Source organism: Antechinus flavipes, chromosome 1 (genome assembly GCF_016432865.1).
Source record: "Antechinus flavipes isolate AdamAnt ecotype Samford, QLD, Australia chromosome 1, AdamAnt_v2, whole genome shotgun sequence".
NCBI lineage: Eukaryota > Metazoa > Chordata > Mammalia > Dasyuromorphia > Dasyuridae > Antechinus > Antechinus flavipes.
This window is the reverse complement of record NC_067398.1, coordinates 726,225,358-726,249,966: the sequence shown is the minus strand read 5'-3', so window position 1 is coordinate 726,249,966 and position 24,609 is coordinate 726,225,358. Positions and strand designations below refer to the sequence as shown.

General features: G+C 63.6%; 2 protein-coding genes across 8 annotated transcripts; both read right to left on the bottom strand.

The window, feature by feature from the left end:
• Positions 1-8,739: 8,739 nt before the first annotated feature.
• On the bottom strand, positions 8,740-20,470 carry RAB36 (RAB36, member RAS oncogene family). 7 transcript variants are annotated; one of them, XM_051973391.1, is made up of 12 exons: positions 19,785-20,470; positions 16,277-16,490; positions 15,897-15,978; positions 15,307-15,398; positions 14,010-14,075; positions 13,584-13,685; positions 13,163-13,227; positions 13,022-13,073; positions 12,586-12,727; positions 11,934-12,024; positions 11,313-11,438; positions 9,946-10,106 (listed from the first exon to the last, which is right to left on the bottom strand). In XM_051973391.1, the coding sequence occupies exons 2-12, from the start codon at positions 16,306-16,308 to the stop codon at positions 10,042-10,044; spliced, it is 915 nt and encodes a 304-aa protein (XP_051829351.1). In that variant the 5' UTR covers positions 16,309-16,490; positions 19,785-20,470; the 3' UTR covers positions 9,946-10,041. The 7 variants fall into 7 exon arrangements, with proteins under 7 accessions (XP_051829349.1, XP_051829350.1, XP_051829351.1 ...); XM_051973395.1 differs by having other exon boundaries at positions 12,586-12,667; XM_051973393.1 differs by having other exon boundaries at positions 16,392-16,490.
• A 94-nt stretch (positions 20,471-20,564) lies between these two features.
• Positions 20,565-22,103, bottom strand: VPREB3 (V-set pre-B cell surrogate light chain 3). Its single transcript, XM_051973397.1, has 2 exons — positions 21,957-22,103; positions 20,565-21,175 (listed from the first exon to the last, which is right to left on the bottom strand). The coding sequence occupies exons 1-2, from the start codon at positions 22,012-22,014 to the stop codon at positions 20,868-20,870; spliced, it is 366 nt and encodes a 121-aa protein (XP_051829357.1). The 5' UTR covers positions 22,015-22,103; the 3' UTR covers positions 20,565-20,867.
• Positions 22,104-24,609: the final 2,506 nt, after the last annotated feature.

Here is a 24,609-nt window from a genome sequence, read left to right as displayed (position 1 = left end):
GTGGTCTCAGACACTGCCGAGCTATGTGACCCTGGGCAAGTCACTTAACCACACAAAGAGCAGTTCTCAGGCAGTAGCAGAAATCCAGAAAGTCTAGGCCTGCGGGGCCAGGGCCCATCAAGGATTTACTGCAAGATCTTTCCTTTTTGAATTGCACCTGTTTAACATATATTGGATTAATTTGCCATCTAGGGGAGGGGAAGGGATGAAGGGACTGAGATAAAAATTGGAACCCAAGGTTTTCCAAGGGTAAGTGTGGAAAACTCTGTGCACGTGTTTTGGAAATAAAAAGCTTTAAAATTAAAAAAAAAATTTAAACAAGACCTTTCCTTTTTTATTTGTGGCGTTATTTCTTTTTTATACACATTGTTTTCTGAATCGTGTTGGGAGAGAAAAATCAGAATAAAAGGAAAGATCACGAGAGGGATTAAAAAACCCCCAGAAAGAATAGTGAGCCAGCATGTACCGATGCCCATTCAGCTCCTCGGGTCTTTCTCCGGACGCAGGCGGCATTTTGTGTTCAAGTTGGTGGGGATTGCCTCGGATCGCTGAGGGGAGGGGAGCCTTTCACCGCTGGACCCCTTTCCTTGCACATGAGAAGGTTATGGAAGGTTATGCTTCCTTAAGAAATGCCGAGAGGGCTGATTGCAGAGAGGCCGAGAGACTGAAGTTGAGGGAAGTGAGCAGGAGCAGGGGATCATGGGACGCAGCGACAGCAAGATCTTGTCATGATCAACGGCTCTTCTCAACCAGGAGGTGACTCGAGGCAATTCCCATGGACTGGGGATGGAAATACCAAGGGCATCTGTCCTGTCCGGCAGGACATCAACAGTGGGTCATCGAAGGGAACCAGGGCCGAGGAGGAGCAAAAGCTCTGTAAGACAACCAGTCTGTAAAGCCTACGGCTTGGGAACGGAATCGGAGAGACAGAGAGGCAACTCAAGATTTAAGATGGTGAATGTCTCTGTTTAATGAATGAAGCATCCAGGGAGAGCGCTGCGGAGACTGAACGTGGCCCGATCCGAGGCTTGTCCCCTGTCGGTTAAGTTGTGTTTGGTGCTGGTGCTTTCCCCCTTTTGGTCTGGTTTTCCTTGCACAACATGGCAACGTGACATATGTTTAAAGGAATTTTTGATTGCGTCTTGTCTTGGGGAGGGGGAAGGTAAAGGAGGGAGGGAGGAGAACGATTGGAAACAGAGTTTTCCAAAAATGGATGTTAAAAACGATCTTTACATGTAATTGGAAAAATCAAATCTTTTAAAAAGATCTTTCCTTAATGATAAATGTCGGAGAGGGTATGGGAAAGCTGGGGCGCTGATGCAGTCGGTGGAGTTGGGAATGATCCAAGCATTCTGGAGAGCAATTTGGAACCATGCCCAAAGGGGATCAAAGGGTGCGTGCCCTTTGATCTGGGTCTGGATCCCAAAGAAATCATAAAGGAGAGGAAAAGACCCACGGGGGCGAAACTGGGGCAGCTCTTTTTGTAGCAGCAAGGAACTGGAAATTGATGGAATGCTCCTTATCCGGGGAATGGCTGAGTACATTACGGTAGGTGAATGGAACGCAATATTCTTGTTCTATACAAAATGACGAACAAGCTGCTTATGGAAAGGCCTGGGAAGATTCACATGAACTGATGCTGAGCAAAACAAGCAGAACCAGGAATACATCGTGCAATGGGCAACTATGAAAGCCTTTTTTTCCTCAGGGCTTCAGTGATCCAAGGCAATCCCAATGGATTTTGGAGAGAAAATGCCACTCTCGTCCAGAAAAAGAGCTAAGGAGACTGAATCCGCAGCGCCGCATGCAATATTCACTTTTTCCCCTTCTGGTTTTTTTCTCCCATTTTTTCCCTTTTTTTTTTTCTGATTTTTCTCTTCCAACATGATTCATAAAGCAATGTGTGTTGAAATAAACTAAAAAAAATTTATTTAAGATAATAAAGAAGAGAAACAAAAACAAAAACTCGGAGGCAGCTAAATGGTGCAATGGATAGAGTGCTGGCCCTAAAATCCAGAGGACCTGAGTTCAAATCCGACCTCAGACACTTAACACTTCCTACCTGTGTGACCCCGGGCAAGTCACTCAGCCCCAACTGCCTCAGCAAAACAAACCAAAAAATCTTTCCTTTAACAAGACGCAAAGTGTGTGCCTGCTCCCGCCCCTCTGTCCTCTATGGCAGGAAAGGCTTCTTCAGTTAGAAGCAGCCCCTGCAGTCAGGAAGACCTCAGTTCAGCTGTGCCCCTGCTGCTCGCAAGCTGTGCTTCTTCAGTCCGGGCTGCCTCAGTTTCCTCACCTCTAAAAGGAGGATGGAAATAGCCCCCTGCCTTCCAGACAAAATGACGGTTGTCAAGGGCTTCCCGGGGCCTGGCACACAGTAGGCAGCTAATCCTTTCTTCTCCTTCCCTCAGGGAATGCCGCCCCCCAAGGGCAGGACTGCAACTTCTCCTAGTCCACTCGGAGCCTTCCTCAGTTTCTCCTAGCACTCCCCTGCCAGGCCTGGCTCCTGCCACGGGGGCAGAGCCTCTCCTCTTCCCAGCCCGACCCTGGCGGTTAGCTCTGGGTCCTGGAGGGAGCTTCCCTTCAGTTCTCAGAGTGCTGGGCCAGGTCTCCGCCCATCGCATGGGGAGGAGCTCAAGATGGGCCTCGGATTGGCACCAGGGCTGTGGGGGAGGGGGAGGGGGGTCCCTGGGTTATCCCGACCTATTTGTTATGAGAAGAGCAGCGGGGGCAGAGCAGTGGCTAGAGCCCAGCCCTGGAGTTGGGAAGACTCCTCTCCTAAATTCACATCTGACTTCAGACAGTGGCCAAGTGGCCTCCCCCGTTTGCCTCAGTTTCCTCATCTAGAAAACGAGTCTGGAGAAGGATGTGGCTGATCACTCCAATGTCTTTGTCAAGAAAAGCCCAAATGGGGTCACGAAGAGTCGGACGTGGAAACGACCGAACGGCAGCCACATCATTCGTTCCATCATTTGATGGCTTCTGTCGGGGAGAGGAAGAGGGGCCAGCGGCTGATGTCCGGCTCAGAAGAAGAAAAGACAGCTAATAGACCCTGGAAAAACCGGAGGAGGCCAACGGGAGGGAGTCAGAGGCCGAGGAGAGAGGCAGCGGCAGGACGGAGGAAAGGACAGGATGTCTGTTACCGCTTCCCAGGGCACCCTGCAAACCAGTGCCCCCGGGCTCCTCCTCCGTCCCTCCTCTCTGGGACTCTCCCCAGCCCCACCTGCGACTGCCGTCCTCCCTCTCTTCCCTCAAGGGTCCCCGTGTCGCCCCCCCACCCCAGTGTCTCAGACTATCCCTTATGAATCCGGTCCAAGGCGCTTGTCCTCTCCCCTCCCCCGTCAGACCGGAAGGGCCTGAACTACTTTTGTTTACATTTGTATTCCTGGTGCATTCGCGGCCTCCTTTGCTGTGCTGGCCCAGAGCTTGGTTACAAACTGGATCCAAGCGTGGCCGCGGGGCTACTTTGTGTCTAGGAACAATGGGCTCCGCGGAGCTTGCAACAATGTTACAAGGTTTCCCGGGAAGTTTCCCCAAAGATTTCCAGGGCTTCCGGTAACCATCGTACTTGCAAGGGATCCTCCAAAGCGAGGCGGCCCAGGTCCTCAGCAGCCCAGCCGCCCCCCTGGACAGGTGGTTCACGGGCTGGCTCTCCTCCATCCCCAGGATCACTGCCTCGTGGGAGAGCCCCTGCCCTCTGACCAAAGGGTCACGGAAGAAGGCGGTCACCCGGGGCCTTTCCCTCTCATCCTCCCTGCTCTCTCTCCCTCTCCTCTCTCTCCCACTTTCCTGTCTCTGTCTCCCTGTCTCCTTGTCCCTGTGTCTCTCCCCCTTTCCCTTTCATCCTCCCTGCTCTGTCTCTCCTCTCTATCTCTGTCCTCCCAGTCTCCCTGTCTCCTTGTCCCTGTGTCTCTCTCTCCCCTTTCCTCTCATCCTCCTGCTCTGTCTCTCCCTCTCTATCTCTGTCCCTCCCAGTCTCCCTGTCTCCTTGTCCCTGTGTCTCTCTCCCCCTTTCCCTCTCATCCTCCCTGCTCTGTCTCTCCCTCTCCTCTCTCTCCCACTTTCCTGTCTCTGTCTCCCTGTTTCCTTGTCCCTGTCTCTCTCCCCCTTTCCCTCTCATCCTCTCTGTTCTGTCTGTTCCTCTCTCTCCATCTCTGTCCCTCCAGTCTCCCTGTCTCCTTGTCACTGTCTCTCTCCCCCTTTCCTCTCATCCTCCCTGCTCTGTCTCTCCCTCTCTATCTCTGTCCCTCCCAGTCTCCCTGTCTCCTTGTCCCTGTGTCTCTCTCTCCCTTTCCCTCTCATCCTCCCTGCTCTGTCTCTCCCTCTCTATCTCTGTCCCTCCCAGTCTCCCTGTCTCCTTGTCCCTGTGTCTCTCTCCCTCTTTCCCTCTCATCCTCTCTGTTCTGTCTGTTCCTCTCTCTCCATCTCTGTCCCTCCCAGTCTCCCTGTCTCCTTGTCACTGTCTCTCTCCCCCTTTCCCTCTCATCCTCCCTGCTGTCTCTCCCACTTTCCTGTCTCTGTCTCCCTGTCTCTTGTCCCTGTGTCTCTCCCCCTTTCCTCTCATCCTCCCTGCTCTCTCTCCTCTCCTGTCTCCCACTTTCCTGTCTCTGTCTCCTGTCTCCTTGTCCTGTGTCTCTCTCCCCCTTTCCTCTCATCCTCCCTGCTCTCTCTCCCTCTCCTGTCTCCCACTTTCCTGTCTCTGTCTCCCTGTCTCCTTGTCCCTGTCTCTCTCCCCCCTTCCCTCTCATCCTCCTGCTCTGTCTGTCCTCTCCATCTCTGTCCCTCCCAGTCTCCCTGTCTCCTTGTCCTGTGTCTCTCTCTCCCCTTTCCTCTCATCCTCCTGCTCTCTCTCCTCCTCTGTCTCCCACTTTCCTGTCTCTGTCTCCCTGTCTCCTTGTCCCTGTGTCTCTCTCCCCCTTTCCCTCTCATCCTCCTGCTCTGTCTGTCCCTCTCCATCTCTGTCCCTCCCTGTCTCCCTGTCTCCTTGTCACTGTCTCTCTCCCCCTTTCCCTCTCATCCTCCCTGCTCTCTCTCCTCCTCTGTCTCCCACTTTCCTGTCTCTGTCTCCCTGTCTCCTTGTCCCTGTGTCTCTCTCCCCCTTTCCCTCTCATCCTCCCTGCTCTGTCTGTCCCTCTCCATCTCTGTCCCTCCCAGTCTCCCTGTCTCCTCATGGCCCCGGGGCCCCCTCAGTCCATCTTCTCCACACCTGCTGGACAGCGCGCCGCCCCAGAGTTCCCTGGATGCCCTGAATCAGGGGAGGGCCCCTCGGTTCCCTGGAAGCCACGCTCCCAGAGGCAGGTTCCCCAAGGACTGGCACCCACGCGCCGGGGGCAGACAGAGCCCGGGCCGCTCCGGGATGACGGGCCCTTCCTGGGCAGTGCCCCCCCCCACGGAGCCCGCCAGTGCCGGGTGCCCCCCGGGAAGAGAACCTCGGCAGGAAGACCCGAGGTCGGACCAGCCTCGGGACCTTCACCCAAGTGACCTCCACCTGCCTGGGTCCCGCCCTGTGTGAAACGGAGACAACAGCGCCCCCTGGCGGGGGCGTTGTGGGGCTCAGCTGAGAAAACGTCCAGAGAGGAGCACTGGCCCGGACCCCGGGTACCGAGGTTTACTTACTGTGCGCTCTCTCCCTCGCTCCCCCAGGGAGCGGGGCGGCCCGGCCTGGCACTGCGAGCCGTCCGCGGGGCCTGCGTGGGGCTCCTCCCCCGGGACCGGCTCCAGTCTCGGGAAGCTGGGGGTGTGGGAGGGGGCGGCGCCCTCGGGGACGCTTCCCGGCCGAGCTTTTGGCCCGGCACCCCTTGGCATGGCGGCCCCGAGCGCCACCTGCCGGTCGGCCCGGGACCAGCCAGTGTCCAGAAGACGCCCTCGGGTCCCGGCCGATTGGGGAGGAGACAGCGGCAGCCTCAGAGCACTGGGAGGCTGAGTCAAGGAACCCCCCATTACTGCGGGGGGGGGAGGGGGGCGGGAGGAGGATGCTGGGCAGGGATGGGAGGGTTGGGATAGATGAGAAGGTTGCCGGTAATGGGAGGGTCCGCACTGGATGATGGTTGGGGGGTCAGTCCTGGGCATTTGGGGGTCAGGATGAGGCCATCAGGCTGACCCTGGGAATGTCCTCAAAGCGTCCATTGCATTATTGTTCGGTAAGAAAGGACCAGCAGGATGAATACAGAGACGCTTGGAGAGACTTCCATGAACTGATGCTGAGGGAAATGAGATCATTATATATCTCAACTATGATACTGTCTGAGGATGTGTTCTGATGCACAGGGATTTCTTTGACAAAGAGAATTGATCAAGGATGGACAGAAGCAGCTACACCCAAAGGAAGAACACTGGGAAACGAGTGTAGACTGTTTGCATTGTTTTTCTTCCCGGGTTATTTCTACCTTCTGAATCCAATTCTCCCTGTGCCACAAGAGAACTGTTCGGCTCTGCCACATCTATTGTATCTCGGTTACACTGTGCCATATCTAACATGTATAGGACTGCTTGCCATCTGGGGAGGGGGTGGAGGGAGGGAGGGGAAAGGAACAGCAGCGAGTGCGAGGGATAATGTAAAAAATTACTCAGGCATATGTTCTGTCAGTAAAAAGTTATAATAAAAAAAGCGCGTCCCTTCCCCGCCTTTGCTGCAAAGCCTTCCTGGAGCCCATGGTTTGAGAGCCAGAGTTCCTCCTGTGGAGCCGGCCCAAGGAGGCCGCTGCCCCAGGTTAGCCCGTCGTTGTCTGGGCGCGGAAAAGTGCGGCAGCTCAGGCTGACTCCTCGCTGCAATGGCGAATATAAAAAACTCAGAAGAAAGGGGAAGAAATCTGGTCCTGAGGGAGTGAGTGGGCCGGTGGGAGCACAAGCAGCAAGGACACGGAGCTGCGGCCTGTCAGGAACTGCGGCTGTCGGGAGAGGATTTCTGTCGGGAGCAGATTTCCGTCGGGAGCGGCTGCCGGGGGATTTCGGGGGGCCGGAGACACAGGAGCTGATCCGAGGGAAGTGAGCAGCCCCAGCGGATCGTGGTCCACGGCAAGACTACACGACCACGGCTTCTGACGGCCGGACTCTCCTCCAGGATGAGGCGATTCAGGCCAGTTCCGCTTGTTCAGAGCGGGAGAGAGCCGTCTACACCCGGAGGGAGGCCTGTGGGAGCTGAGGGGGAGCGCGGCAGCCTTCCACTTTTTCTTTTATTTTCTTTCTTTTTGATCCGATTTTTTCCTTTCTCCTCCCCCCCCCCCCCCTTCCTTTTTCTTTTTTTAAGCTTTTTGTTTTCACAACCCAGGCCCGGCTGGTTTGACGGGTGGTGGGAGGGTCAGCACGGCCTCGGGTTCCAGATATTCCTCGGTGGGAGGGTCAGCACGGCCTCGGGTTCCAGATATTCCTCGCTCCCCACCCCCCCAGCCCCCGGCGGGCAGTCCAGTTAAACATGGCGGAATACTTGTCAAACCCAAGCGCGCGGACCGGCGTGAAAGGCTCTCGCTGCCCCAGAGAAGCCCCTTCAGAAAGGGGAAAACGCGAGCGAGAACCACGAGCGCGTCCTCGTGCGCGTCGCCACACGGGATGGGGGGAGGGGGTTCTTGCAGCGAGGCCGTCGTGGAAGCGGGAGGAAGCGGCGGGTGTGAGCCGGACGGGATCACCTGCCGCCCGGGAGGGGGAGGGGGCGGGGGGAACTCCGGCTCTCTTAGGGCGAGCGCTGACGGTGGGCCGCGCGCGGGTTTGGGAGAAGAGCTGAGGCGGGATCTCGGTGACAGGGGAGAAGGGAGAACTCCACCCCCCCGGGGCGGGGCCACAGGACCGGGCCGGTACAGAACCGCCTCCGGAGTCTGGGGCCCGGCCCGGCCCAGCCCTCTGGGGATGTGAGGCGAGACTCTCGCTGCCGCCGCCGGCGCCTGTTTCCTCCCACTCACTGCGCCTCCCCCCTCCCTCCTGTCCCCTCCTTTCAGGCTCCCCTGCTGAGGGGGAACGAAGGCACTCCAGGCACATTTTAGGGGGTGAGCCTTGGGGACAGATCGTCGGCCTTCAGGGCGGCCTTGGCCGGACTCCTGGGACCAGAGAACCGGGGGCTCCGGGGACTCTGCTGAAGGGGGGGGGGTTCAGTCCGGGATTCTCGGCAGGAAGTAGCAGGAATGAGGAAGACCCCGACCGAGCCTGGGGCCTCGGCAGGCGCTAGGGGGCGGTGTCTGCGCCCCGAGGATGCTGGGAGCAGCGGGTGAGACCAGGGCCTTGGAGAGTGGGGGCCCGGCCCCCTCTCAATCCCTCTGGCGGGCTGAATGTCCACGTGCCCCCGGGCCCACAGGCTGGAATCCACTGCCAGGATCCTCCGAGGGCCTTCCTGCGTGGGCGTGTCCCCACCCCCCAGCCTTCCCGCTGACTCCCAGCTCCTCCCTCAAGGGCTGCAGCCCCTCGTGCCCCGCCCCGCCCCCAGGACCGAGTGCTCCCTGCCCACCCCCTATCAGCATCAGGGTACTTGTGAGGGGAGGGAAGGCAGAGGGGCCATGCGGGAGGCGCGCCCTGCGGGCCCTTAGGGCCGGCTCACCTCGGCTCCCCGTGCCTCAGTCTTTCCGTCTGCAAAACGGGGTGACGTCAGCCCCCTCCCAGGCAGGTCGGGACTCTCCGAGGTCAGCCCTGATCTCCCTCTACTACTCAGGAGCGAACACTGAAGGCGGTCACTGGCCCGGCCTGCGCTCAGGCCCTTGTCAGGGCCCTCGAAGCCACGCTGGCGCTGTGCCCCAAAGAGACCTCCCCGGCCGGAACTCGGGCCGAATCCGAGATGGCTTTTAATAGCAATAAATGTGAAATTAAACAAATTAAGTAGCAGAGAGGGCTATGGAGGGAGAGCAGTCTGTCTGAAAAAGATCCGGGGGTCTGAGAGGGCCACACCTCAGGGAGCGCCAGGAGGGGGAAGGGGCAGCCAAAAAGGGCAGGGTGGTGATCCCCCCGTGTCTGCTTCCTTGGGGCACGGGGTTCACTTTTGGAGTGAGAGCTGAAGGGTGATTGCAGGGGGAAGGGTCTTCAAGCCAAGCTGCCAGCCTCAGCTGGAACACGGGTGAAGACCCCCCTCGCCCCCTCCCCGCGCCAGGCCCTCCGGCAGAGGCTGGTGGTGTCTCAGCTGGAGTCGAGGAAGGCGTCCTGCCTTGGAATCAGGGGCTCAGCAAGGCTGCGGACGCCCCTCGGGCCCCGGAAAACAAGGAGCCGTTCCCCGGGCCCTCGTTCCCGGGGCTGAGCCCAGGGCTGCTGTACGAGCTGAGAACAAGGGGCAGGTCCTGACACTGACCCTGCCGGAGTTCAGAGCCCGCTCCTGCCCACGCCCTGGGCCGCTCTCCAAAGACCAGGCGACATCGTCCAACCGAGCTCCTCCCGGGGCCAGCGGTCAGGGGCCGCCTTGCTGGGGGACCTGTTCCAGCCCGGGCCATCTCCCTATGCCAGGAATCGGGCCCGAAGTGAAGGCATTGGGGGTCACGGCCCAAGAGCTGACTGAGCCGGAGGTGACAGAGCTGGGGCTGATGGTCCGGGAGGTGATGGAGCCAGGGCTGATAGTCCAGGAGGTGATGGAGCTGGGGCTGATGGTCAAGGCAGTGATGGAGCTGGGGCTGATGGTCCAGGAGGTGATGGAGCCGGGGCTGATGGTCCAGGAGGTGATGGAGCTGGGGCTGACGGTCCAGGAGGTGATGGAGCTGGGGCTGACAGTCCAGGCCGTGATGGCCCCAGTGCTGACAGTGTGGAGGTGGCAGCCCCGGGGGTCACAGCTCAGGAGGGACGGCCCTTGGTGGCTGGCAGCTTCCAGGAGGTGTGGGGCTGGGCGGTTCCCTCCGGTGCGGTCAAGGCCACAGGCCTGTCGCTGGGGGAGGGGAGTAGAGGAGGGTGTCTGGAGAAAACACGAGGGCGGGTGGGTTTGGCCACCACGTGTTCCGACTGTGCCCGTCGTACAGACGAGGAAGCCAGCGGCCAGGCAAGGCAGAAGGGGGCACACGTCCCGAGGGCAGACGGAGCATCTCTGGCGTCTCGTCAGAGATGCTCCGTCTGCCCCAGACTGTCCTGGGGCTCCAGAGATCCCACCTAGCAGCACCCGGGACTGCTGGCGCTGGCACCTTCCCGGCACGCAGCAGAGTGCTCCTCCATCCCTGTAAATAAAGGAAACAGAAAGCATTCTTCTGTGGGCGGCGAACCCATCCACCTGGGAGCCTGGGGAGCGCACTGAGGCGGGCCAAGGAGAGAGGGCCTTCGCTGCGCTTGGAACCGTCTTATAAAGCAGCGCTGGCTGAGGAACAGGGGAGTCAATCAGTGGGATGGGTCGGGATCACGGGACAAAATAGTCAACAACTAAAGCAATCTAGGGTTTGACAAACCCCGAGACCCAGCTTTTGGGACAAGGACTCGCTGCCAAAAACTGCTGGGAAAACTGGAAATGAGTATGGCAGAAATTAGGCAGGGACCCACACAACACCGTAGACCAAGATAAGGTTAAAATGGGTCCATGACCTAGGCATAAAGAACGAGATTATAAATAAATTAGAGGAACAGAGGATTGTTTATCTCTCAGACTGGTGGAGGAGGAAGGAATCTGTGACCAAAGAAGAACTAGAGACCGTGACTGATCACAAAGTAGACAATTTTGATTGTATCAAGTTAAAAAGCTTTTGTACAAACAAAACTAATGCAGACAAAGTTAGAAGGGAAGCAACAAACTATTTCTAGCCATAAGAAAAGATGCTTCAAGTCACTATTGATCAGAGAAATGCAAATTAAGACAGCTCTGAGATACCGCTACACCCCTGTCAGATTGGCCAGAATGACAGGGAAAGATAATGGGGAATGTTGGAGGGGATGTGGGAAAACAGGGACACTGATACATTGTTGGTGGAATTGTGAACACATCCAGCCATTCTGGAGAGCGATTTGGAACTATGCTCAAAAAGTTATCACACTGTGCAGACCCTTTGATCCAGCAGTGTTTCTACTGGGCTTATATCCCAAAGAGATACTAAAGAAGGGAAAGGGACCTGTATGTGCCAAAATGTTTGTGGCAGCCCTGTTTGTAGTGGCTAGAAGCTGGAAAATGAATGGATGCCCATCCATTGGAGAATGGCTGGGTAAATTGTGGTATATGAGTGTTATGGAACATTATGGCTCTGTAGGAAATGACCAGCTGGCGACCTCAGGAACGGGCTCCGACGCCGCTGGCGTTTGGGCCACACGGGACCGGGCTGCCTTAGGGGGGAGGGGCTGGAGCCCCAGGTCTTGTGGGCCAGCGCTGACTCTTGGCCCAGATTTGGGAAGCCCAGCACTCCCCAGACAAGCACAAAGGGGGCCGGCAGGGGGCGCCGTACCGATGCTGATGGAGGCCCCGGCCCCGATCTGGGCTCTCCGGCCGCCCCTCCGCTCCAGTTCCTGCAGCACCGACTGCTCGAACGCCAGGGCGGCGACCCGGGAGAAGAAGGCCTTCACGTTCTCCCCTGGGGCACGGGACACGGAGGGCACACCAGGGGTCACGCCCTCGGGAAGCAGCCCCCCCGGCACCCCCAGAGGGCACTACACAGGCCCCCCCCCCGCCCCCACCTCTGGGTCGGGGCCCCTCCCGTGGGGTTACCGGCTGGGTGGTCCGAGGGCCCCCGGGCAGCATCGCGTCCTCCTCAAAGGGACCCTCTTTTACAGGGGGCTCCAGTTCTTGCCCCTCCCCCTTCCCTCCAGGCTTCTCACTGAGCCCTGGCCAAGCTGGGGGAGGACGGGGGCTCCGGGGGTCTCAGGCCCACAGTGAATAGACTGGAGGGACCCCGGAAAATGTTCCATCCCACCCTTAACTTTACAGATGGGGAAACTGAGGTCCCAGGGACCCACGACATCTCCAGACCACGCGGCTAAATTTGAACCCAGCCCTGTGCCTGAAGGGGCCGGTTTTGGGCAGTCCTCCCCACTCCCCCTTCCCCCCTCAGTGTCCGCACCAGACTCACCTGTTTTGGCCGAAACTGACCAGTACTCGGCCTGCATCTCGTTGGCCAGCTGGACGGCGTCCATCTCCGTGCGCTCGCAGGCGGGCCCTGACTGGGGGAGAGTGGCAGTGCCGGCCGGCTGGGAGCCGCCAAAGGCCGGCCCTGGGGGCCGGAGACCGAGGGACCGCACCCCCCTGCCGGGTCAGGCGGAGATCGCTGCCCCACGGGGCTCGGAGGCGGAACACGGAGCAGGAGGAGCAGGGTTGGGATCTCAGCTCTGCCGAGCCCAGGCCAGCCCCTCCCTCTGGGCAGCCGGGGGTCCGAGACAGTGTCCACCTGGCTCCTCGGGCCGGCCTCCAGACTAAACCGATCCGGCTCCTCCTCGATGCCCAGCCCCCTCCAACCCCCCTCCCCCATCACTGATCCAGGACTGGGAAAGCCCCCCACCCGGCCCGGTCTCAGAGGCAGCGGGGCTCTAGCGTGCGGGCCCAGCTGGGGGCAGGGCCGGCCTCCCCCCGACAACCTCCCCAGCGGGGCACGGACGCCCCCAGTGCCCCTAAGCCTGGCACAGACTCCCTCAGCGCCCCCCAGCGGGGCACGGACGCCCCCAGTGCCCCCAAGCCTGGCACAGACTCCCTCAGCGCCCCCCAGCCAGGTGCCGGACCCCGCTCACCAGCAGATCCTTCTTTGTCCCAACCAGGAAGACGAAGCTGGAACCCGGCTCGTTCTCCCTTTGGGCGTCTGCCAGCCACTGCCTGGGGCATGGGGGGATAGGAGGAGGGGGAGGGGGAGAGGGAGGAGGGAGGAGGGAGAGACTGAAGTGAGGGGGAAAGGGGGGAAAGGAGGAGGGAGGGAAGGACGCGCCCCCGGGGACACCGCTCCCAGAGGCCAGTCAGGGCAGCGGAGGCGCTCCCCCCCACCGGGGGCCACAAGATTGCTCCCCTTTTGGTGCCAGGCTTCAGGTGGGAGCCCTGCTGGGCCCTCACCACCTTGGGGCTGGCTCCTCCCTGGGACCCCGAAGGCCGCAGCAGAGCCGCCCTCCCTGGGTGGGCAGTGGGGGGCCGCTCACTGGGGGGGCACTCCCACCCCTCCCCCGCCAGAAGGCTCACCTGGTGTGTCCCAGGGTCTTGATGTCTGCCAGGTCAAACGTAGTGATGATAACTGCCCGGGCACAAGAAGGGGGGGGGTCAGAAGCAGCCTGGGATGGGGGGGGCCTGTGTCCCCGCCGGGACCCTCCGTGTTGGGCTCACCCTGTGCGCCCCTATAGTACGCAGAAGCGATGCACTTGAATTTCTCCTGTCCTGCCGTGTCCCAGCTGCAGGGGAAAGAGAGGCCCGTGGGAGGGGGTCCCCAAGCAGCCGGGGGCCAGAAGGGCCCCTGAGCCTCTCCCTCGGGGCCCATGCAGGGGCCGGGCTGACCCTTCCCAGCAGGGCTCTGCCCCCAGGGGCTCTCGGGCCCTCAGAGTCAGCTTGGGCCCCTGCCAGTCAGGACCCGGAGCCCCCGGCTTCCCCACCTTCCCTGGGGCCCAACCTGCCATGGTCTGAGATCAGAGCCACCCCTTCAAGTGCTCCCCCCCCTCAGGGGGGCCCCTCCGCCCCTCTCCAGCCTGGGGGGGCCCTGGGCCCGGGTCAGAGGGCAGCGGGCCCTGCGGGAGGGGAGGGGCGCACTCACATCTGGAGGCTGTAGGGGACGCCTGCGATCTCAAACCTCTCGATCTCGAAGTCGACGCCGATGGTGGCCTTGTAGTGCCGATCGAAGACGTCTTTGCAGAACCTGGAGCCACAGCGGGTCAGGCGGAAAGGGGGTCCGCGCCTCCCGCCCTCGGGCACACCCGGCTCTGGGCCCCACCTCTGGGCACGAGGCCGGCCGGGCGCCCCTCCCTCCCCGCGGGGCCCCCCAGGCCTTCTCCACAAAGCGGGCGGCCCGGCCACCTCCCCCTGCGCGCCTGGGAAATGGGCCTGTTGGTCCAGAACCCACAGTAAGGGGCCGCAGGAGGGGCGGAGCCCGGGGCCCAATCCCAGTGGTCAGCCCTGAAGGCCGGGACAACGGAGAGGGCCGGGGGAGGGGGAGACCCGGGAGCCGAGCCCAGGGGCCTACCTGTTGATGAGGCTCGTCTTGCCCACATAGAGGTCTCCCAGGACGACAACTTTGGATACCTTCAGCCTGGGAGGGCACAGCGGGAGGGGGGCTTACTGGGGGCTGGCCTTCCCCGGAGCCCCGCCCTCCCCAGAGCCCCGCCCCCTACCAGAGTCCCCACCCTCCGCGGAGCCCCGCCCTCTCCCAGAGTCCTCACCCTCCGCGGAGCCCCGCCCTCTCCCAGAGTCCCCACCCTCCGCGGAGCCCCGCCCTCTCCCAGGGTCCCCGCCCTTCCCCAGAGCCCCGCCCCCTACCAGAGTCCCCACCCTCCGCGGAGCCCCGCCCTCTCCCAGAGCCCCGCCCTCTCCCAGAGCCCGGTCCTTCCCCCCAGCCCACACCCGCTGCCAGCCGGCCCACCCCCTAGGAAGCCAGAGTCTAAGTGAAACAGGACAGAGGGGAGCCGGTCGGGGCTGCCGGGGTGGGCGGCAGTGGGAGCCCCGCGGGGAGAGCCATTTGCTCCTGTGGCCCCTGAGGGGAAGAGGGCCAGGGACACACAGGGACCGGCTGGTTCTCCTGGAGGCCACGGGTGCTCCTGGAGAGATTCCCAGGGCCCAGCCCCGGGCCGGTCCCTCTGCACCTGCCTGGCAGCCCCCCCAGCCGCTGACCGTGGTCCTGATTCCCCACCAGGGGAGGCTCCCTCTGTCCAACCCGGAAGTCTCAGGGGTCTGGCCCCCCGGCGCCCGCTCACCCGGCCGGGGGTGGTCACTGGGAAGGGCCAAGGCCCCACCTCCAGCCGCCTCTGAAGATGTCCCCGGGCTCCCGGCAGCAAAGGGGCGCTTGTGTGGGACGTGGGAGCGCCTACACTGTGTGATATGTGTGGGCGGGTGCACAGGGGAGCACGTGTGTAGTGTGTACAGTGCGGCGCGTGCGCAGTGTCTTGTGTCCCCCAGTGACCTCCCCATGGCCCCTCCTCTCCCTGACCCCACCAGCCCCGCCTCCCCGGGAGCTCCCTGAGGGCGGGAAGAGCCCTAGTCTTCCTCTGGGGCACCCGCCCCCCAGGATGCAGAGAACATGTGGCCCGCCCTCCCAGGACTGGAAGCTTCTGGGAGCATCCCTTCACTTTACAGATGGGGAAACGGAGGCCCGAGAGCCGAGCCGGCCCGGCCTGGCAGCCGCCCTTCCGGGTTGGGCGCTCCTGCCCTGGTCCCCATCGCAGAAAGCAGAGCCTGGAGGCCCCCAGAGCTGCAGCGGAGGGTCCCGACTCTGGCCTCCCTCCCCCCAGGTCAAAGCTGTGCCCGGGCCCCTCCCCCCCACTCACCCCACCGAGCCAGTCCTCCTCTCCCGGCAGGCCTCGCGCACCTGCCCGTGGAAGTGGTCCTTGAGCTGCAGGCAGGCCTCGGGCGTGTACCACTGAAAGAAGGGGGGTCTGAGGGCCACGGGAGGGGAGCTGGGGGGCCAGCAAGGGCGCGGGCCTGGGTCTCCTTCCTAGGGAGGGCGGGGCGGCTCCCGCCAGCTCCAAGCCCAAAGCAAGCATGGTGACCCCGTTGGCTGACTCATGCTGAGGTTCTGACCTCTGACCCCAGGAGGCCGAGGCGGGCCCTTGCTGCCCGCACTCTCCCGGCCCCTTCCCCGCTGCCCCCCAGGGCGGACCCGGGTCCAGCCAGTCTCTGCTGGACAGCTCCCCACCGTGGGGGCGGGGCCGGCCCGGGCTGAGACCAAGCCGACCAATCAGAGGAGGCCGAATGGGCGCCAAACCGAGGGCTGGGAGGGGGCGGACCCGCCAGAGTCCGCTCCAGCTGGGACTTGGGCGTGTGAGGGCCAGGGGGCTGCTGGGAGGGGGGGATGGGCAGGGGTCTGCTGGTGGAGGGGGGAGAAGGGGAGGGGTGCCGCGGGGGCTCCCTCCCTCACCTTGGGAAAGTCAGCAATGACTCGGTCCCGGCTGACGGGCGGCCCCAGGCGCACCCCGGTGGCTTCCATGCTGGCTGAGGCCCTGGGGACACAAACCCGGCAATGGCGGCGGGGCGGCGGCAGCAAGCCCAGGGGCCCTCGTTCTCGCCGCTCAGCCCAGGCCGCAAAGCGCCATCCTCCCGTGCCCATCCCCCGCCCCGCAGGGCTGCCAGCTGGCTGTTCCTGAGACCCCCCCCAGCCCCCCTCCACCTCTGGGCCATCCCTCCCATCAGTCCCTTCCACGGTTCACGGGCCCTCAGAGCCTCCTGGGCCCCACTTCCTTCCACTGAGTCTGTGGGGAAGAGGAAGGGGAAGGGAAGAAGCATTTATGAAGTGCCTACTGTATGCCAGGCCTTGTGTGTGCAAACAGCATCCCTTCTCATCCTCACAACCATCCCCCGTGATCCCCATTGTACAGATGAGGAAACTGAGGCAGGCGGGGGCTACAGGACTCACAGGGTCACACAGCTTGACCACCGTAGGCCCAGAGCTCGGGCCGCTGGACAAAGTGAGCCACAGTTTACAAGGAAAAGCCCCGCAAGGTCTGGGCGGTTTCTAAAAGGAAGCAATTAAAGGAGGAAACAGGGTGAACAAGGAACAAGGGGATTGCATCAGCTCTGGGAGAAGTGGGGCCGCAGAGAGTGGGAGAATGGGCAGCTGGGAGGAGGTGGGCACAGTGCCGTGGGCATCCCTGAGCATCGTGGGCACCCCTGAGTACCGTGGGCACCCCTGAGTACCGTGGGCATCCCTGAGTACCGTGGGCATCCCTGAGTTACCGTGGGCACCCCTGAGCATCGTGGGCACCCCTGAGTACCGTGGGCATCCCTGAGTACCGTGGGCACTCCTGAGTACCGTGGGCATCCCTGAGTACCGTGGGCATCCCTGAGTACCGTGGGCACCCCTGAGTACCGTGGGCATCCCTGAGTACCATGGGCACCCCTGAGTACCGTGGGCACCCCTGAGTACCGTAGGCATCCCTGAGTACTGTGGGCACCCCTGAGCGCTGGTGGCCAGCCCCTGCTCCTGAAGCCTCAATTCCCCATGAACAAGGACAGCTCCTGGCCCTAATAACAAGGGGGGCGCACGCAGAGTGCCCAGGCGCCCCCCCGTGGAGGTCAGTGTGACTTCTGAGGGCTGACGGGATGTGGCTTCCACCCTGGCTAGGGAGGGGTTAGTCCCGGGGGGAATCTCAGAACCTCAGCCTCCTGATCCCACCCAGAACCCAAAGGAAGCCCAAAGGCCGATCCTCCAGCCTTCTCTCGGGCAACCCGGACCGACCCAGCGGCCCCAGTGCTCCCTGCTCCCCAGGACCACCCTCTGCCTCTTCTCCCTCGGGGCCTGGCACCCTCCTTCACCACGGCCCGAGCCAAAGCCGGCAAAAGGAGGCTGGACGAGGGCGGAGGGTCAAAGGCCTCCTCCTGACTCCTGTGAGTCCTCCCTGCTCGGAGCCCCCGAGGTGTCCTCCCTGTTCTGGCTGCAATGTCGCACTCCTGACACCGAGGACCATCCCACGCCAGCTGGATCTGGCTCCTACAAGTCTGCCCGGCCTCTGCCCCCAGCCTCTGCCGGGCTATCCCTCCTTCCCGGGCCCCCTGCAGCCGCCCCCGCCAGGCTCACTGGCCCTCCCGGCCCTGCCTCCTTCCCGGGTCCCCCCCGGCCCTGCCTCCTTCCCGGGTCCCCCCGCAGCCGCCCAGCCGCCCCCTCCATCCCAAAGGCGCAGAGTGCGAGCTCCTCCGATGCACCTTCCCCTCAGCCTCAGATACTCGGTCGAGCCGGCGAGAACGGGCAGCCTCTGCCCAGAGCTCCCCCGAGCTTAGCGGCTCGAGGCACAGAACGGGGCGAGTCCGGCCCCACGTTCTCGAGGGGGCCTGGGCGCCCCTTTCTATAGGGCTGCCGGCCACCTTTCAGGATGTCCCAGGAGCTCGCGGGCCTGAAACTCCCAGCCCCTCTTGCTTCCTTTGCTGCCGGACGAGACGCCAGCACAGAGCCTCGCGACCCTTGTCGCAGACGAGGCAGCCCCTGGTGTTCCTGCGGAGCCGGGTGCGGGCGGCGGGGGAGCCTTCTCTTGCTCCGGGGCCCCCAGCGGCGCTGCCCGGCCACAATTACTGGTTCGTATAAGTGCGCCAGTTGTCGGCCAAGCTCAGTGCTTACAAGGGGCGGTTCTACCAAGGGCCTAGTGACAAGAGTGGCTACCAGCCCCCGCCCCCAAGCTCTTCCTGCCACCCGAGAGCCCAAGAACACTCGCCCTTCCCGGCTCCCGCCGCTGAAGCTCTTCCGCCCACAGCCAAGCCCCCGGGCCCGCTCGGCTTATCGGCCAACGCTAGCGGACTTCCCGAGCGGGGACCTGCCGGCTCCTCGAGGCCTGTTCTGGCCGCAGCCGGAAGCCAAAGAGCCGGCCATCCAGTATTTTGGGCTCTGACTTGGAACGGGCCAGGGGATCCCCCCAGTCCTACCGGGCCAATATTTGCCTTCTCCAGGACTGGGGTCTTCTTGGGTTTTTTATGGCCTGTCGCTCAAGGATCCCCCCGGCCTTTGTCAGCACCCAAGGATGGACGGAGTGCACCCGGCCCCCAGCCTGAGCTCGGGCAAGACGGCCCTCCTGCTGCTCCTGGCTCACTTGGGCGTTCCCTCTGGTAGGAGGTCGCTTTTGTTCTGCCACAGCCCAGGGACAGGAACGCAAGGATTATGGACAGCTCTGTGCTCGTCCCGCCACCGGCCGGCTGTCCACACTGGTGACGGGATGGTGACGGACAGCCCCGCGCTCGTCCCACTGCCGGCCGGCCGTCCATACTGGTGATGGGATGGTGACGGACAGCCCCGCGCTCGTCCCACTGCCGGCCGGCTGACCACACTGGTGACGGGATGGTGACGGACAGCCCCGCGCTCGTCCCGCCGCCGGCCGGCCGCCACCTTCCCAGTCCTCTGAAGTTCCCTCGTCAGCCGAGAGAGCTGCTTCAGAACCAGACGTTTTGTGTCCTGCAAGGGCCCCGCCCGCTCCGCTGCTCTGCACTCGCAGCCCCTCGGGGCGGCACTCGGATAGGGTTCGAGCTCGGGACTCGGCCTCCAGGGCGTCCTAGCTGCGGGACCCTAGGCGGCTCACGTAACCTGTCCTCCCCTGCAAGCTGGGACCAATAGCGCACCCAGAGACCTCCCAGAGACGCAATGGGGGAAAAGCAAGATGCTGATTGCCAAGCACTTAGCAGACTTCCTTGGCCCCCTATGGGTGAGAGTCACTCTTGGGAGCCCAGGCCCCGCCCCCGCCTCCCTCTCCGGCCAAGGCCCCACCCCCAGGTGGGTGTGGCCACATCTGGATGGAGAGCGCACTATGAAGCCACATCTATCTCTGCAGAAAAATCTCGTTTTCCCCCACGGAGCGACCTCTCGGGGCTGCAGAATTTCCCTCTCTCTGGGCCGGCCTCCCCTGGAGCTCTGCAGCCCCACGTGCCACTGGTCTTTCCTGGGCCAGGTGGCCCTCTTCCTAGCCATGTGACCCTAGACAAGTCACGCTTCTGCCTGCCTCAGTTTCCCTAAATCACAGGGTGGTTGCCCGGCAACAGTGGGCAGTCAACAAATCCCTCTTTCCTTCCTCCTGAGTGGCACTCGCCCCCCCGCCTCAGTTTCCCCACTTGGCGTGACCCACAGGAGAGGCTGGCCCCGGCTGGCAGACACCGCAGGGAGGAGTCTGGAGAATTGAAGGGCAATCTGGGTAGCGGAAGCTCCCGCCTCCATTCCCCTCTCTCCTCTTTCCCAGCTTCCCTAGCCCGGAGCCGCCTGTCCTCTCCCGGCTCCGCGGGCCCTGCCGCCCTCGGACCCCGGTCCAGCGGACAAGGGTGGAGAGAGTCCACTCACCGAGGCTGCCCAGCTCCAGCTCTCCGCGCGCCGCCCCAGGGACGCTCCGCGTCACCATGGCAACTGGAGGGCACGCGCAGTGCGTGCCTTCGTAGGGATGAGCCGAGCCTGCGCGTAGGCGAATCCGGAAAAGGGGAAGGGGCGAGGAGAGCACGCGTGCGCACTTGGGACGGAAGGGAAGGGGCGGGCCTGATGCGTATAACTGAGGGGGCGTGCAGTGCGTGCGATGGAGGGGCGGAGCACTGCGCATGCGCCAGTCACGTAACCCGCGAACCTTGAAACTCTTTGAGGCCACGGAATGAGACCAACATTTATGCTCCTCGGACCTTCCCCAGGCACCCAGACTCCTCCCAGGCCCCCCAGGCCCCTCCCTCCCTCATAAGCCCCTCCCCTCGCAGGCACCGAACCTCCTCTCCTGGCCCCTCCCTTGCCTATTGGCCCCTCCCCCTTGTGCTCTCTGGCTCCTCCCCCTCAGTCCCCCAGTTCTGTGCTTTGGCCCCTCCCCCCAGCCCCCCATTCCTGCTCTCTGGGCCAGATGCGCCTGGCCGGGCAGGCAACCAGCCAGGAAAGGGACCCAGGCGTGCCGGGCCAGGGCGGAAACAGGTGCCCGCGTCCGTTTCTCCTTTCCAGCCCCCTGGGCCGTGCAGTCTCTGGTGTGTGCTGGAGTGGAGGCCCGGCTGAGGGAGGGGGAGGGGAGGGGCTCATCCCCGCTGAGGAGACTGGCGCTGGCCGGGACTCCCCAAAGTCCCAGGCCCCCTCAATAGCAAGGGCATGCTGAGATCCCGGCGAGGGGACTTTTATTCAGGGGCTACTGCCTGCCAGACCCCGGGGTCAGCGGCACAAGGGGCATAAGCAGGTTGGCACAGGGGCACCGGCAGGTTGGCACACAGGGCAGCAGCATGTTGGCACAGGGGTATCGGCCGGCCGGCTTTTCCAGCATTTGGTGCCCAGTGGTGGCTCTGGGGCCGGGATGTCTGGGCAGCTTCTACTCTCAGGGGTCCAAGGAACAGAGCAGGGGGGGTCTCCTCCATCAGGGGCCCTTGGAGGAGGGAGTGGGGGCCGGGGCGGGCCCGGGAGATGGCCTCAATAACCCACGGAGCAGTAATAGTCGGCGTCGTCCTCGGGCTGCACGGGGGAGATGGTCAGGACGCAGGCGTTCTGGGCCGGGTCCTTGGAGGCCGAGAAGCGCCGGGGCAGCCCGGGCTTGCGGTCCTGGTCCTCCTCCGAGTAATAGTAGAGCAGGAAGCGCGGGGCGCTGCCCGGGTGCTGCTGGAACCACGAGATGCCCTGCTTGCCGATGGCAAAGTCCGGCTTCAGGGCGCACAGCAGCGTGGCGGTCTGCCCCGGGAACACCAGGAGGGCATCGGGCTGGGTGGGCCCCGAGTGGGGCGCTGGGGGGGACATGGGCGCTCAGGGCCGGGCCCCCCTCCCCCCTCCCCCCCACAAACAGCCGACAGGGCCGGCCCCCCCTCCCCCCAGGACTCTTTGCCTTCCTGCCTCCTGACCATGAGCCCCAGGGGGTTGTGGGGCCAGCCCCCCGGGCCCCTAGAGGCTCACAGATGTGGGGAAGCTTGAGCCCGCCCAGTGGCCGTTCTCCCAGGTTCCCACCACGACTCCCGCCCCGCCAGACTCCCCATCTCCATTCCGTCTCAAGGGAACGTGTGCCCCCCCACCTCGGCCGGGGGTCTGGCGGTCACCAAGTCCAACCAGACCACGACCACACACGTCACGGGTCTCCGTGCGCTGCGCGGCTTGGATACTGCTAGTGATGGGGAGCTCACTGCCTTCCCGAGCCAATGCGATGCTCTCCCTCTTTGGGCCCGTGGTCCGGCCCCGATGGGCACTTCACATCTCCCAGCCCCCCCTCCCCCTGGACCCCTTCCCACTGGCCCCCCAGCCTCCTTCCTCCTGGGCCCCCCTCCCGCTGTCCTGTGAGATTTTCTTCTCCGAGCCCAGCATCCCGCTTCCTTCCCCCTGGCCTCCCAGTCCAGACCCTTCACCAGCCCTCGGGCACAGCCCCCTCCTGGGCCCAGACTCCCATGGCCCTCCCAAAGGTGCCCAACTGGCCCAGAGTTCAAAGAGATCCTGCCCCTCCTGCCTTCTCCCCAAAATGAGCCCAGAACCCCAACCCAGGAGCCTCTGGGGCACCCCCTCCCCCAAGGGGTCACTCACCTGCCAGGAGGAGCGCGGCCACGTTGGCCAGGAGCAGGGCCAGCAGTGGGAGGGCCATGGCCGTCAGGGAGGCAGAGCGGGCTGTGCGGGCTCGGGGGCAGCTGGGCACCCAGCTGGGCCCCTCCCACCCAGCCCCGACAGTGCATGCAAATGAGGCGGGGGGGCGGGGCCGGGCTGGGCCGAAGCGGAGCCCCAGGGGACCCGGGCCTCCCCAAGCTAGGGGGGGCTTCCTGAGGCCCCTCCCGCTGCCGTCACAGCCATGGGGACAGCCCCCCCCCCCAAGTGTGCCGGAGCCGAGGGGGCGATCAGTGCGGAGGTGCTGTCAGAGCCGCCCACCAGGGATGGACACGGAGGACAGCCTGGGGAAGGCCCACACTGGGGAGGGGCTCAAGAGGCTGCAGGGCTGCAGTGTTCCCCAGTGCTCGCAGCCTCGGCCGCTCCCCCCTCCCCCCATGCTCCCCGCTGCCTGCCTGGGCGGCCGTTACCCCCCCCCCCGTGCCCGCTGCCTGGGCCGGCCTCTGCTTCAGGCCGCAATTCTTCCCCTTAGGAACAAGGACCAGGCTCCAGCCCCGGGCACCTTTCACAGCCGGGCTGCCTTCCCTCCACCTGGAGAGCGCCCTCAGCTCGCAGGCAGACTCGGCTTTTGGGATGTGGAAGGGAAGCTGACTGGTCAGAGCCTGGTGGGGTGGGATGGCTGCTGTCTCCCGAGAGCGTCACCCACGTGGCTGTTTTGTGAGACGGGCATTTATTAAGCACCTGCTGCATGCCAGGCACTTGACAGTGGTGAGACTCATATTTTGAGGGAGGCGGCATCATCATCCCATTTTCTGGGAGCGGAGACCGAGGCAGGCAGCATGAGGTGACTTGCTTAGGGTCTCCCGACTCTAACCCTAACCACGCCCTCTGGGGTCACTGTGGGCCAGTTTCTGAGGGGGAGGGGCTGTGCCTCGGGAGACCCAGCAGCCCGGGGTGAGCTTGGGAAGGAGCTCAGAGGGGGAGGAAGAGAGGGGGAGCCGGGCCCTTTCCTGGAGCCAGCCGTGCCGCGTTGGAGGGAGTGGGAGCTGGGCTCGGCGCCCCTTCCTGTTATCCCCTCGTCTCCCAGGATGGAGAAGCTGCAGATGCCCAGGCCCAGCCGGCCCACGGACGAGGCGGCTCCCGGGAAGCCGCTCCCCTCGCGTCCCCACCGGCCGGGCGCTGGCGGTCACTGCCGGGACCCACTGCGGGGCCCACGCCGAGGTCCTCACCTAGCTCCCTGGGCAGCGGGGGAAGGCGCCCCGAGATGGCTGAGGGGAATGGAAACCAGGGCCCGTGTCCGCGCGGCCGGGTGAGGACGTTCAGGACGTCCAGCCTGTTCTGGGCAGGGGCAAGGAGGACCGGAAACAGGGAGGAAATGGGCAGAGGGCGCATCTGAGGGCGGAGCCGGGGGAGAGTGGGGGCTGGGGCCAGCAGCCCCGCCCCCGAGCAGTGCCAGCCCCCCCAGGCAGGGGGCTCCTGGGGGTGGGAGCTTCGGGCGCCCCTTTCCCCCTGGGGAGCTCTTCCGGCTTCTGTAGTCTCCCTCCCAGCCAAGGCCCCTCCATGGAGCCTGAGGGTCAGCGGGGCCTGTGCGAGTGCCGGGCCTCCTCCCACTCCCAGGGGGCCCTCGGACACCCCCGGCCCGGCTCCCCCCTTTAGGCTGGGCCTGGAGGCCCGGGCCGTCTGACCCCGAAGCCCAACCCCGCTGGGCCTCACAAACCTGGCCCTTTTGAAGCCGGAGGGAAACGTGTCCTGAAGCTGCTCCCTTTAAGGTGAGACTGGGAGACTGGGGCCCTTTTCTGACCTCAGACATCAGCATCTCCCAGGCTCCAAGGAGGCCAGACAGAGCCCACCCTCCCAGGCCGGGAGAAGCCGCGCTGGTCCGGGCAAATCGGCTCCCACAGAAATTCATTCTCATTCACCTGGGGAGTCCTGGCCCCATCGGCCCTGACGCCCTGGCCCCGCCCCGGCCCCCACCAGGAATCCCGGCCCCGCCCAGGCCCCCCCCCCCCCCCCCCGCCAGGAATCCCGGCCCCCACCAGAAATCCCGGCCCCACCCAGGCCCCCCCCCCACCAGGAATCCCGGCCCAGACACCCCGGCCCCGACCAGCCCCCCCCACTAGGAATCCGGGCCCAGACACCCCGGCCCGGCCAGGATGCCCCTATGATGGCTTCCTGCGGCCCGGCTCCTGGCAGAAGGCCCAAGCGCTTTGCTAGGACCCTGCCCGCCCATTCTCAGCGTCAGGTTCCATTTCCCATAGATCTTTGCCGCTCTAGAAGGCGGCCCTGCTCTAGAAGGCGGCCCTTTAGCAGACTTTCTGTCCAACCCCAAACTCTTTTTGCAATGAATTCGGGAATGAGGGACTTCTTTCACTCTCAGCCTGCGGCCGATGAAGGGGACATTAACCGCCCTCCCATCGCCACCGGCGCCGGGGGGACACAGACCGCATCACGTTCAGCGGCCCCATGAGTGGGACCCGACCCGTGGCCCCGCCCCCTGCTGGCCTCTGGCGGCGCCCCGCTAATCTCCAGGGACCCTTCCTCCAGGAGGGTCAGAGATTGGGGCAAGCGCGGGAGCCCCAGGGAGCCACTGGCTCCTCAGCCCCACGGCCCGAACGGCTGCCTTTGGGTCCGGCTGGGA

Bases quoted from the DNA above. Each gene is read 5' to 3' on its own strand.
- RAB36 (XM_051973389.1), bottom strand. From the start codon at position 14,037: ATGTGGGCAAGACGAGCCTCATCAACAG. The intron at 11,439-11,933 runs GTGAGTCTGGTG...CCCGTGCCCCAG, and splicing joins GTCAGTTTCGGCCAAAACAG to GGGAGAACGTGAAGGCCTTC. The intron at 10,107-11,312 runs GTACGGCGCCCC...CTTTATTTACAG, and splicing joins CGGGGCCTCCATCAGCATCG to GGATGGAGGAGCACTCTGCT.
- VPREB3 (XM_051973397.1), bottom strand. From the start codon at position 22,014: ATGGCCCTCCCACTGCTGGCCCTGCTCCTGGCCAACGTGGCCGCGCTC. The intron at 21,176-21,956 runs GTGAGTGACCCC...TGTCCCCCCCAG, and splicing joins GGCCGCGCTCCTCCTGGCAG to CGCCCCACTCGGGGCCCACC.